The 14,657-nt window shown below is 34.2% G+C and overlaps 1 protein-coding gene across 1 annotated transcript in view; it reads right to left on the bottom strand.

Annotated features, from left to right (window-relative positions):
• The window catches only part of LOC129218621 (heart- and neural crest derivatives-expressed protein 2-like), a 28,193-nt gene extending 15,840 nt beyond the window's left edge, over positions 1-12,353 (bottom strand). The window contains 3 exon segments of the mRNA XM_054852938.1: positions 11,857-11,922; positions 11,924-12,277; positions 12,279-12,353. Coding sequence (XP_054708913.1) covers positions 11,857-11,922; positions 11,924-12,277; positions 12,279-12,353 — 495 coding nt within the window.
• Between the last annotated feature and the right edge of the window lie 2,304 nt (positions 12,354-14,657).

The raw sequence follows: 14,657 nt of genomic DNA, 5'->3' as shown, positions 1-14,657 counted from the left end.
AAGTCATCGGAATGCTCGGATTCTTCGTCATTGTTTGTCCAGCTGCGACATTTGTTCTCCCGCACTCAGAAATGGCGGAGGGAAGTCATTATTACGTAAGAAGCTTCCTACGGGAAATATGACATTCCTGATAGTGCGCTCAATAAATGAAGAGCCTCTTGATATGAAAGACAAAAATGATTTGCTTTTACCAGGGTCGAAATGAAGATCTAGTATAACGAGTATAATAAAGAACCCTAAAACATTTTAGGACCTTGCCTACTTGTTATTCAAAATAATATTATACATGGTATTGAAATAATGCGCTAATATTCAGCAAGTTGCCGCCCCATAGCCAGGGCTAAGGCAGAAATACGTGAAATACACCGCCAGCTCAGTCATTTCCAGCCGAGGACTGCAGTTTCGTGCTTATTAGCACTCATCAGCCTGGCATAGGAAAGTGACTGAGCTGGAGATGGAAAACCTCTTAAGGAAGCCAAGAGTGCCAAACAAACTTGTAGCTAATACAGGATTAGCACTGACCAGAGCTGGCGGTGTATTTCACGTATTTCTGCCTTAGCACTGGCTATGGGGCGGTAACTTGCTGAATATACCTGCCTTGCCTTCAAAATTCGAGTTGAACCGAACCATTGCTTCGGTCACTCGTCTGGTCAGTGCTAATCCTGTATTAGCTACCAGTTTGTTTGGCACTCTTGGCTTCCTTAAGAGGTTTTCCATTTCCAGCTCAGTCACTTTCCTATGCCGGGCTGATGATTGCTAATAAGCACGAAACTGCAGTCCTCGGCTGGAAATGACTGAGCTGGCGGTGTATTTCACGTAAATGCGCTAATAACTAGATGTTTTTTAATAAGTGTAATGGTGTGTGTTATTAAGTTACGATAAACGTCAAAATAATGTGAGAAAATAAAGCAAAAAAAAAAAATCGCCAATAAACTTCATGGCCATGTTTTGAAATTTAGAGAATCTCCTTTATAAGTGCGAAAAATGGTAACCTTCAGCGTTTTAGTAATCCTAGTGATATAGAATTTTATTATTATTATTTTTATTTATTTATATTTTTGAAGCTTTTGTGCATTCCATTGCTCTAAAGCGACTTGAACAAAGATGAACTTTAAATGCTGGAAAAAGAAATATTTTTCAAAGCTTAAAATTAGCTAGCCATCGATTAATTTAATCGATATATAACTTAAAAGTATGTTAAGCAACGTTGACAGCGCTAAATGAAATACGGTGACGATTAGAATCAACTATCGTATATCTTCTAAATGTACTTGAAGTGCTTAGCTGCATAACTTTGTTCAAATGCGTTCTTTTTCCAGTTTTTTTTTTTTTTTGTAATACTTAAGTAGGCCAACAACCTGAGACAGTCACATAGTTTCAAAATGTGACTTAGTGTTGTGATGATTAAGTAGTGTTTAATCGGAAGAGGAAAAGTTATTGAAACTCATATATTTTTGTAGCGACAAATATTTGAACTTTTCGGTGTTTATTTTGAGATACTTTTTCAGCCATACGCTTCACTTGTAAATGTAAGAGAACTACTTTTAACTTGCTTCTTGCCTCTGTCAAACTCGTAAGGGAGGCGTAAACACCCCACACTCTGAATCAGTCAAGGTGTAACATTTTTGTAAAACGAAAGCATATCGTAAAAAAAAAGCTAAAAAATGAAGTTTTATCCAAAATAATTTAAATTTTGTCAAAAAAAAAAAAAAAAAAACATGCTCTTTTGTCCTGCTTGTTTATGTATGTTGTAAAAATGTACCCGGTTCTTTGTTCTTTGTCGGAGAAAAGACGTAAGAATGTTATGCAGCCGTAGAGAAAGGTGACTATACGGTGTCAACCGTTCTTCTTTTGATATTAAAATGGAAAAGAAAAGCAAGAAATGAACATGAAATGCAACGGGATGCGAGTTTGGGGGAGGGAAGGAATAATAAACCTTTTTTTAGAGAGTACTTCATTGATTTGTGTAGATTGAGTACTTCATTAGTATGCTCTTCGGTATCTTTTCGGACTTTTGTTGTGGCGTCGCTCAATCTAAATTGAAGTTCTATATCCGTGTCTATGAAGAAAAACATATTTTTCGGACACTACACACAATGTTCATGCAGTATGTACAAAGTTTAAACCAGGGCCTGAGTAAGCCATAAACGATTACAAGCTCAACAACGCAATTTTTAAATTCAAGTTCTTTCCATAAAATAAATACACTAATATGGCATTAATAAGAAGAGAAAAAAAGAGTTATGGGTGACAATAAGCGTTATTGAGCCGTTGAGTGTGATATCTTTTAATAAACATTATCGATTAATGAACTAAAGTAGGCAACTAAAAATCAGTTTAAAAACTATTTAAGAGTAAATTAAAATTAAATTCGACAGTTAAGTTGTAAAGTCCCTGATGCTCTCCTTTCCATGAAGCCTAAACCACGTACTCATTTTCCTTATTGGTTAATAGGACTTTGGCCTTAAACTTAGTTAATGATGTCCAACACATATCCGATTTTTTTTTCTTTTGTTTTATATAGAGAAGAAGTTAGCATAGCTTTTCGTCGTTCTTATTAGGCAGTTTTAATGAGAGTCAGGCAGTCAGAAACATACCACTTTTGACTTTTCTGAAAATTTTACAGTGGTTTCTTCTATTTATTTTAGAAAACACTTACTTTTCTTTTCCTCCAAACAAATTTCTTGTGACCCCAGAAAAATTTCGAAGATTGGTCCCGACTTAATGTTTTTCTCCATTCGTCATTTTTCAGTATTCGATTATCTCTGTGCTTTGAATATCAATCAAAGTATTTCTTGCGATTAGATCATGACATTTGGTTTTGAAATTGAAATCCATGTTACTCTGTTAGAGGTGGCCAAACTTTGTCGATGGAAGTGAGAACGATCTACGTTTGAGACCTCCTAACTCCAATCACTGATGGTCAGCAGTACTTTTCGCGTTCAACATACAGTTTAGTACTACATATCTTTTACGTTACTAATTAGTTGCATGGGTCACCCTGAGTGCTGGCGAAAAATAGCGATTTTTGTACCTGAAGTAACGAAAAAGTTATTTTCGTAGTCTTATATCTTCGTGGATTGAGGGTCAGTATGGAGCTTGAAGAGTGTATTTCAAAGTCCGATGTATGTATTTTAACACACAACTTACATAACTATGGGTAATGTTCATGCAAGCTCATTAAGCGCGTTTCTTAAAGATGATCGAATGGCCTATGTGTTAACGACGCATCCAGTTAGTTGTACTCGACTTGTGTACTTTGTTCTGAATTTTTTTTATTTCTCTCCCAAAGGCCAGATAAAGCAATAATTATATCCTGGCCTTGTTAACATTTGATGCCCCCCCCCCCCACCCACACATCCAAGACACTTTCAAAAGAATTGTTGTGTACTAAAAAGCAATCAAAAATACATATACCAATATACTTTTTAACAATCTTTCTAAAATATTCTTTAAAACTGCAGTAATAACAAAATGTGCTTTTAAAAAAAGGGGGGGGGGATATATAAAATAGTTTTTAAATCTAGAGACTATTTTTATATGCTTGATTCGCACTGAAAAGTCTGAAATTAAATAAGCATATCATTTCTTGATTACAACACTTAAAAATTGCATTCAATCCTAATATCTTTTATAGTTAGCTTAATTCTTAAGCTGACTATAAAATTTAGATTACTGATTCAGAGAAGAAAAAATATAGGCAGTATTTATAGTAAAAGCTATTCGTACAAAGCTATGTACCGGCCCAATTCTTCTCTCAAATTTTTAAATATAATTTACTGCTTTAGAATTAAACCTAAATATATTAATATTAAATGCAAGTTTCGAGCGTGGTTGTCAAGAAATCCTACCCTTCTTTTATTTTATACTTTTTCGTGCGAACCAAGCATATAGAAATAAACTTTTTAAAAAGCAATTTTATATTTTACTTTAAAGTTTTTTTTCTTTTGGAATTTATTTAAAGTGAAACTTTTTGAAACATAAAACATATTTACCTGTAACTTATACTTATTCAAAACGACTGCAAAAAAAGGAAAAAAAAAAGAGGATTCACTCTCGTTGTATTACAAAGTATTGCGCATAAATATTATTTAGTAAATTTCAACTGCCAAAATCCAAATCAATACTTGCTTAAATTTAGTCTTGAAATTAGTTTCTCCCCTTTATTAACAAAATGAACTTTCACAATTGATGTTATCAGTATCGTACCTAGCATGGTGACACCCGGGGAGGAAATTTATGATATTACCTCCCCCCCCCCTACGAACGAGAAAAAAAGGGGATTAATATTTTATGTAAACATGAAATTCATACAAGTTTCAGAAACAACTATATTTGTCTGATAAAGAAGTTTTAAGTTGGTTAAAGTACGAATGACAAATATAAATTATAAACGCTTTTTACGCTTATAAATCTGTGAGGGGTTGCTGCCCCTATCTGATGCTCTGCAGATTTATCGTTTGCTTTTAGAAGAATCGTTTATTTTTGGTCGTTACTCTGTTTTGTGTGTAAAATGTACAAAATGTTTAATTCCCTTATTCACTTGAGTGAAATGACTTATAAATGTTTGCATACGGTTTTTGCATACATCCTTTGAACAGAAATGATTTAAGAGCCTTTTTTTACAAATGAATATTGCACTTCCCAAAGGTTTAAAGTGTGAATATGTTACTTTTCTTTTTTTTTAAAAATATTTTAAGTTTCTTTTCCCCTGCACAAAAAAGAAAAGAAAAAAAAAGAAAAGAAAGATAACCTTTTTTAACCCCCTTTACATTATTTGAGGGAGCATTGTGTCTCAGATTGGTTGAAGGTGGAAGTGCAGGTGGGCCATTCCACTGTCACGTGAGGGACAAAAATACGCTTAACTTTCATTAGCATTTCGTCATATCTCTTAATATTTTAATGTAACAGGGGTAAGCATTTTTTTAAATCTTTACATTTGATACAAGGATACTCCTGACGCAATGAATTTTTATTAAACAATTTTGTTATTTAAAATAAAATTTATTTACATGCGGGACATCCAAAGTCAACCTCTGGTAACTTGCTTATGAATAAGCTAAAATTTTTGCTCTATTAATACAGCAATGACAATACAAATTGTAGATTTTGAAAGCTATGGTTCCAACGGAAAGGAAACATGTCTCATGTTTAGAAATAATTATTTAAACCATTGAAAAAAAATTATATGTATATGCCCATTCCATTCAAAATGGTCATTTTGTCCCGCACGTGACAGTTCCTATGTTTCACAAAAAAGAAATAATTTTTGAAGAAAGTTTTTGCTTAAGAAGTCACACATGCGCATGTGATTTCTTTTTGTTCATCATTCTTTTAAAGTATTATTTTTTATGAAATATATGAAGCGTCACGTGCGGGACAAAATTACCGTTTTCTGCGGAATGGCCTAGATCAGCTTTTTGCATTGAGATCGGAGTTCTATAGCTCTAGATCTTCTAAGTTCTAAGTCAGAGGTTCTCAAAGTCCAGTCTCCCGCGGACCCCCACCTGATACCGTACCACTTTTTCGCCCCCCCCCCCCCCCATAAAATTCTTTAATACTTTTAAATCTTATTTTTTATATATTTTCAATCCTCTCTTTTTTTTAATTTATTTCTCAATATATTTTTAGAACTACTGTCTAGTTTTCATTACTTGACATTATTATATAATTATTTTGGGCTGTGATAGCAAAAATGAATCCAAGAATCAATATTATGGAATAAATGTAATCAAATGATCTCTATTGCTAATTTACTAGAAATAATGAACTTATTAAAAGTTTGTGAGCAAAACAATGTTAGCCTGGTTAATGTGAGATCATTTTTCGTAAAAATTGTGTAACCATGATGTATTAGAAGTTTAAAAAAAAATTCGGAAATGTACAAAGGTGTTTAATAATAAACCTTGTCAGTCATTGTATAGCAGTAATTATGTACATAAAACCCCATATTAATTCCTTGAAAAGTGAATTAAGAACCATGTTTTTAATTTATTAATTAGGGTTTGCTTGGGGAAGTGGATCACTGGGGTAAGTGGGTCACCCCCCTAAAACTGAAATATGGATCAAGTTTTCAAACTTTTTTACACTGATCATACTAAATTTCATCATAGTGATTGGTTTTGCATATATTTCGGTTTCGTGGAATTTTTTCTAGATCATAGCATTTACTCAAAAAAAAAAAAAAAAAGATAAATATGTATTAAAGAATAAAGATAAATTGTAAAGATAAATTTGAAGACTGTAAAGATAAATTTGAATTTTGGCTTCTTGAATTCAAATTATGTTTTTCGCAATCACGAGTGTGTGTGTGTGTATGTAGGGGTGTGTGTTTGTGCCCAGTCATGAGTGTGTGGGTAAGTGTGTGTGTGTATAGGTATGTGTATGCATGCGTGTGTGTTTGTGTCTGTATGCAGGCAGTGTGTGCATGTGTGTGTAGGTGTGTGTGTATGTATACGTGTGTGTTTGTGTCTGTGTGCAGGCATGAGTGTGTGCATGTGTGTTTGTGTCTGTGTGTTTGTATGAGTGTGTGGGTAGTTGTGTGTAGGTGTGTATGTGTAGGTGTCTGTATGTATGTGTGTTTGCAGGTGTGTGTATGTATGCGTGTGTGTAGGATATGGGTGCAATCTGGAGACGGTTTTCGCTATAAGAGCAGCATCGTGAGGAGCCGGTCGACGGTGATGGTGCGGAGGGTGCTGGTGGGAAAATAAACTGATAGCACGCCAAAGCAGTCAAATGAAAGCAATAAGCAATCGTGATTGCTCAAAAAAATCTGAAAATTTATTTTTGCGAGTTCAAGCAACATTTTTCAAAAAATTGTTTCCAGATTAGTTTTTATTATTTTTTTATGACAATTAACTTTTCGCGTATAGTTTATTTTAAAGTTCATAAAGCAACAAGAAGTTTTGTGTAAAATATTATTATTAAGGGGGTCCGGGACACAAAAATCCTCAAATTTTGCAATTTTTTTTTATAATTTGAAAACTTGCTCCGTTTTTTTTCTGCTTAAGAGGACGTTTGAATCTTGTTTCTACCTTAAATAGAACGAAAGTTATAGTTATTTTTGTTGCATGCATCTAACGAATGTGTACATAACTTTAAAACTTTAAACGCGTTTTTCTCCATGACGCAATTTTTCCCGATTTCTTGCATTCAAACTCTTATAAGTCAGGAACCGATAGAGATAAAGTAATGAAACTTGGAGCATATCTTTTTCTAGCAATTTACTTTAATTTTTATTCGGCGAATTTGAAAAAAAAAAGTTTACTGCAAAAATTATGATTTTAAAAAAAAAAAGTATCTTCGAATTTTTCGAAATTTTTCTTCAAATATTTTTTATTTTTTATTGAATCAATATTTTTAAAATCGCCGAATAAAAATTAAAGCTTAGATATTTGTGCATACTTTTTTGAAAAAAAATTGAAAATTGACCAACAATATTTTGAGTTATAGCAATTTAAAGCAACCCCATTTTTTTGAAAAAACTAATTAAATTTAAATAAAAAAATATTTTTTTTTTCATATTTATGTTATGATTTTGCTTATTAAATAAATGGTGAATCAGTTCAAAAAATTTCAAAACTCTAAAGTACATAATAAAAATTTTTTAAAAATGTGTCCCGGACCCCCTTAAGTGTGTAAGAGGAGGGGTCCCACTTACCCCAGTTACCCGTACTTTTTTGCTATACGGGGAAAGTGGGTCCGAAGTGTGTTCCCCTATAATAATGGGGATTTCAAAATCAAAAGCAACTCTGATTAAATATTTGTATTGGTGAAATACAAGACAACTACGATGACTTAGTAGGAATTGATTGTTCAGCTACAAAAACTGCTAAAGCTGGTGATTTATGTATTTGTGAAACATACATAAAAGAAAATCATTAAGATTTAAGTAGGTCTCTTGTTGGAAATTGATGATACAAATTTAAGAATACTACTGAATTTGCAAGAACGAATAGAAATAGTGACACTTTTGATTGGCATAGTGCAGAGGATGTTGGAATAATTACTGAGGATGAAGCGATAATGGTTCTTCCTTATCTAGCCAACTTTACATAGACGCAGTCATTTAGTGTTTTTAATTTCTTTTTCAACTTATAGCTTTGGAAAATTTACTCAAATTGATCTTAATCAACTGAATTACGTTCATTAAACACACATATGTAAACGTAAAATATATACCTAGGTTTTCAATAAATTTCAAAAATGAATTTGTTTTGTTTTTCGTTTTAAAATTTTTCGTGATACAGATTTAAAAGACAGTAAATATCTCATAAGTGGATGCATTTACAAAAAAATAATTCACACTAAAAGTTTACATACTTTATCGTGTAAGACCTTTTGACCCCTTTTTTAGATATGCTTCATTTAAATTTAAATAGAAGGAGGGTGGCCTACTTACCCCTTACTATGGGGTACGTGGGACACCCATCCGATTTTTTTAAAAACATAATCGTTAAGAATATTTAAAGCGTTATTTTAGAAAACAATGATGAACTTTTGTTTATTAATAATATCCAAGATAAAATAAGACAATAAGTTTAAATTTTTTTTGTTTCAAAACTTTTGTATAAGGTTTCAAAAACGAACTATTCTAAAAAGGGCTCCCACTTACTCCAACCAACCCTACGTTTAAAAACCACACACACTGCTAAATATTCAGGAAGACTTTCTGGTAATTGTTACTGTAAAATGACGGACTAACGCATCGCTGATTTTTACGGTAATTTATACCGGAGAAATAAGCGATCCCAGCGCCAGTGGGTTGCTGTGGCCTACCGAGGAAACCGAAAAATTTTACAGTAACATTTCATTTTTGCGGTAATAGTTACTGGCAATATGGATGCCAGTAACAATTACCGTAAATTTTCCGGAAAATTTTTAACAGTGCAGGGAAAAATCTAAAGTTTTTTTTACAGACTTCAACAATTGTATTTCCTACACAGTCGAATTCGTTCCTGGTTGCTATCCCCGAAAGCTGTCATTAGTATTTTCGTTTCACTTTATTAATTATCCGCAATATCAGATGCAAATATACCTGGACAATAATGTACTGGACTGTTCACAGACACAAGAACAATTCACAAAACTAATTACGTTATTTAGGGGAACGTAGGGTAATGACGCTCAAAGGGCAATCCCGCTCACCCAAATGGGGGAGAGGGGGACACGAGATACAATGAGACAAATGAAATTTTTTCCTAGAATTCAAATACTAAAAATTGAAAAAATGTGCCATATTTTTGTTAATCTCTAACGTAACACAGAGGAGACTTGCCGCTGTTGCATTTAAACTTGTAGATAAGCTGTAATCCTTTTTATCTTTGCTATAGTTTTGCTATGGCCCAATGAAAAAACGTGAGAGCCTTTTGAAAATCATTTTTTTGAAAATTGCTATTGTGAGGAGGCATTATGAACGAAGTTACAGAGGGCGCTAAGATGGCCCCTAGTCAGTTCGGTCGACACCCCCCCCCCCTTCCAGCCCTAAAACTGGCTAAATTTGTACTATGATTCCGAGCTGAGCCTTCTTAAAGGACGGGCCACTAGTTTCCGATTAGGCTGACATGGTCTCTGGTCAGACTTGACAGTATCTAAGGAATTCTGTGACCACTTTCTGCAATTAAAATTTCTTTAGAACTAAAATTAAAGAAACCATGTCAAAAGAAATGAAAACTCCCTCTGCCCCTCCCTCTCCCCAATCTCCAAATAGATTAGAACTAAAAACTCGCGATTGGTACTACCATATAGCTAACATTATCGTAAATTTACAGTAAAATCTCATTACAGCGAATCCCAACAAAACTAAATATCCATCTCAACGAAATAAATGCTCAGTGCCATTACATTGATTGAATTCCATTACAATGAACTAAATTTGCGGTTCCTTGAAATGAATTGTTAAAGAGGTTTACCGTAGAAAGGATACACAGTCTGTCGTTGCAAAGAAGGTGGTTTTTTTTTCCCCACGTTATTAGTTTTCAGGTGTTTTTAGTATAAAAATTCCCCACTATCTAACTTGCAGGTGTGCACTAAGGTGGTTCAAAAATACAGTCGACGCTCGATATAACGACCATCTCTGACACAGAGAAAAAGGTCTTTATAACGAGTGGTCGTTATAAGAGGTAAAATTAAAAAACATATACACAGTCATGTGTTCCATTTAAAAAAATGGTACTTTTTCAAATATTCCTGTTAAATGCCCAAATTATTTTTATCAAAGGAATTTTTAGAAAAATCGTGTGCAAAATACTTTAACAGGATATTAAAGAACTTTTAAAGTAGAAAATAATGGGAGGAAAATGTTACACACTTACAAATCTGCTACTACTACTGCTACCACTATATTTTCTGAAGATAAAACCAGAAACAGATGTTTGCCTTTTTAAAAGACGTGATTTTTTCAAAACGTTATTTTCCGTTTCAGATATAGGCAATAAATTGTGTTTTTTTTTTTTTTTTTTGCTTTTCAAAGAAAGATTTAAAAGTCCCTCGGAAACTCCAAATCTTAAAAACCACTAGGTTTAAACACCAAACTACCAACACATCTGTCAACTCCCTTTTCTTAGGAATCTGGAAATTTCTCGATTTTTCCTTCCAATATTTTTTTGTGCTAGCTGCGGTGAATGGTAATCTCCCTGCACCCCCTCTCAAAGTTGGATTTGACATTGAAAACTTCAGGCAGATGTCCGTAAACAATAATCAAGGTCATTTCAAGCTACAAAATTTGTTTTATTGAAAAGAACACCAGAAATAGCTTCCGCTGAATTCGGTCATTGTATTGGATTAGACGATACAAAACGGTCGTTATAACGAAGGCAAATTAACGTAGAGTTCATAGGAACAAAGTTGGGACTTTTACCACGGGTCGTTATAATGGGACGGTCTTTATAATGTGTGGTCGTTACAACAAGCGTCGACTGTACATGTAAAAAAAAAAGTTTCTCCTAGATAACAGGACACCCCTCAATATTTTTACACTTGGGGATAGTAATATACTGGAAGAATTTTAGCTTCCTATTTCAACAAAACGAGGGTGCTCAACCCTTTCCCCCAAACTTCATAATTATGGGGAGGGTGGTTAAAAAATACATTGAACTGAGAAAAACAATGCTACACATTATAATATGCACGAGTAATGTGCATATACATTGCAATAAAATAATTATTTACAAAAAAACAGCTGTGGAAATTAAATGTTTCTAAATTTGTGGTATTTTCTAAGCTACGGCTCATGTTAAAGTGAGGGGTCATTGAGCACCCTCTTAAAATCTGAGTAATAAGCTACTCAAATTTACTTTTGCTACATAATGCTATTAGTAAGTCTAAAAAAAAATGGGGGTTGTCTTGTGGACTTCAGCTGAAAAAAAAAATTTTTTTTTTTGAACCACCCTAGTGTGCATTAGGGCGACTTGTTTTGCATTTTTCTGTTTTTCTCTGCAACGAAATGACTGTATACTATAAGGCAAAAAGCAAATATTTTGCCATTGCTGTACGAAAGAGGTGGAGTAAAGAAATGGATATTATTTTTAGGAAGAGACCGAAATTTCTTTAACCCATTTACTCTCTATTCTTTGGTATTTAATTTCAAATGTTTAATTTTTATTATACAGGAAACTGTATAATAAAATTTTAACTATATTTACCATAATAATATAGTTATAGCAAATTGATGTTCATGATATTAATACCTCTACATACAATAACATTACGGAGACGTCAAAGGGATATATTAAATGAATGTCTCTCCCAGTCGTCATTGTATGTAAAATATTTGAAGTTATTGGCAAGTTAGCGTACTCTTTTTAAGATGTTTAATTAGTTTGTTTAGGGGTTAAAGTAAAAGAAATTGGTACTTACAATTTCTCGTTTCCTCTTTTCTTCTCTGGATTCGTACTTTTTGCAGAGTTCTGCTTTAAAACCCCCCTTGAGGCGCTCTGCTGGGATCCTCTTGAGCTAGAAGATCCATGAGGTACGCAATGTAACTTGTCGCCAGTCGCAATGTTTTGATCTTGGACAATTTCGTATCCTGAGGAACTGCCGGTATGCACGAACGGAGCTCGGCGAAGGCATTGTTGATGGAAAGAGTTCGTTTGCGTTCCTTGCGGTTGGCCGTCACTCTTCTTTTGAGGCCTCTTTCAGGCCTTAGACCGCTCCCGAGACAATAGTCTTTAGTCTCGACCGGCGGACAGAAGTCCAAAGAAGTGTCTGGACTGTAATTTCCGAAAGACCAGCTCAAATAGGAAGGGTCTGGTGTCACCGAAGGAATGTCGTAACGGTTTGCCGTAGTAATGTTGCGGATAAGCCGTGGTCTCGGAGTTTCGGAAATGTTGCTGGTAATTGCCTACCAGGCTCATGCTGGACGATGAGTGCGGGGTTGCGGCAGAGCTCTGGTTTGTCTCATCTGGATTGCGGGCCTTCAGGCTCCTCCCACTCGGTGGGTGGGGCCTTTCGGGGATGCCCAGGAGCGAGGAAGAGGAGAGATGGAAAGGATCTTTATTGAGTTAGAAGATGGGGAGTCGGTTTATCTATCAGGTAAGCGCGAAATAATTCATGGGGGGGCACTCTTCTTTGATCAAAAAGCGGGATGATTTGCTTTTTCGGAAATCATTTTTAGTATTGGCTTTCCTCGTCTGTGAGCCAGTACATTAAAAATTGTGTGAGGTCATTTGGGGTAAAACCAAACAGAATTTCAATGTTTCGGCATTTGATCCTTCCCTTTCTTTTGGAAGAATTGAGAGAGAAAATTGTGTCCAAGACTACTCTCTAGGAGTAATTAGGTATGAAAAAATTGATTTTCTGACTATTTGTTGGCAAATACTTTCTTTTACCTCAGAAACAAATGGAAACGCTCAATTGGTTCCCCCATGAAGTTGATGTAGGTAGATAATCTATACACAATCACTTTCGATTTGTTAAGCTGAGAGCTTTTATAAGTGCTTAGCTTATTAACTTTTAGTGAAAGCTTAACCAGGACGTGTGATATAATAGTAGGTTCAGTACCACAGGCAGTCTGACCGACATTTACGAAGCAAAGCAATAAATATTTTGAAACACATAACACAATTATACATTTTGAAAAAAGCATTTTCCTGTGGTTTATTACTTTTTTCAAGCTGAATATAATGAAGTAATTGAATTTCAGATATACATTTTGGATGATTTTATAAATATTGCTGAAAAACATGGTAACTGACTGACATGAATGCAATTTGCATGAAAAGTTATGCAGATTCAATAAGAGATCTTTTTCTGAAAGCAAAAGGAATTTTTAACATTTAAATTAGGATCACGGAACATTGAAGAACCTTTCGGTATGTGGCATTTGATTTCGAAAATGTTACTACAATAGAGAATTACAGAAATTAGAACAGTTTGGAAACGGATTGTCGATGACGTTTCTAAATTTCCTATACATATCCAAAAGCAAAAATTTCAAAATTATGCGGTTGTTGTCGTCGTATCATTGTTAATTATCACTATAAAAAGACATGGGATGCCATTGCTTCGAGAGGTTGGACCTTTGTTAATGTTTAAGACATTACAATGAGAGTAAATAACACCCAGAGCTTCGTTGGGAATCGAACCCACGATCTCCGGCATTCGAAGCGAAGCTTCTACCTTAGAGTCACGGAAGCCCCAAATTATGCTGTAAAACACAAAAATAAGTGTACACAAAAGCATAGCCTTATTTGCATTAGGGCTAGGCCAGGGGCCCGTCAGCATATGAGATCCTCAAAAGTTATAGACCCAGGGCCCAATTTCCCAATAGGCAGAGTGTAGGCAAATGTCTAGAGCGGCAAACTTTTCAGGGGCGGCAAATTTGCTTTAACCACACATTTTTTGAATTAAATTGTTATTCTTGAAAGTAAAATATTAGCATTCTTTCATTTCCCACAGAGACAATTTTTTCTTGTCATTTAATAATGATTACTTTCACACATCTTATGAAAGTCAAATGTTTTTCAACCATGGTATTTGCCGAGTCTTCAGCAAAATTTGCCGAATAAAAAATTTTTTGTGAGATCACTGTGATCATTTCATCGGGGCGCCTCTGAATGTAAATGCCTTCATTTCTTCATATGTTTGACAGTTCGAATCTGGGGAGCACTTTTTTTTTTGGGTCAAGGAAGTTTTGCTTCTTTTAGGGGGTGAGGGGGCGGCAGATTTCAAATTTTCCTAGGGGCGGCATGGAGCTAAATTCGGCGGTGTATTGACTTGATTTTATTTATTCCCGAGAACGAAAAACAGTAAAAAAATAAACTATTGAATGAAAAATTAGCATTATGTAATGAAATATTTTTAAATAAAAAAACAGAAAGCGAAATGATTTCCTCTTTTACTTTTCTCATAATTAAAAATTGGATCCAAGTTCAAAGAATTTCGTTTTAATCTGTAATTATAAAACTAGAAACATGGTTATTACTGTGCATTCATTTATAATCGCCATTGAGCTTGTTATAGGAAAATTGCACAATATTTTAAAAAATCTTTTAACATGAGGATTTTATTTTTTTCACTTTAGAACCGAACTTTTTGCTACCTTTGTTTGAAATTATTCTACGTACAAAATACATAGACGTAATCAATCAGGAAAAAAAAGCAAGATCTACATAGGCGGATTTAAGCCGAAATATTTGGGGGTGCAACAATAACAGGGA

Source organism: Uloborus diversus, chromosome 3 (genome assembly GCF_026930045.1).
Source record: "Uloborus diversus isolate 005 chromosome 3, Udiv.v.3.1, whole genome shotgun sequence".
Lineage (NCBI taxonomy): Eukaryota > Metazoa > Arthropoda > Arachnida > Araneae > Uloboridae > Uloborus > Uloborus diversus.
Note: the sequence above shows the minus strand (reverse complement) of the source record. Positions and strands in the feature narration are given on the sequence as shown.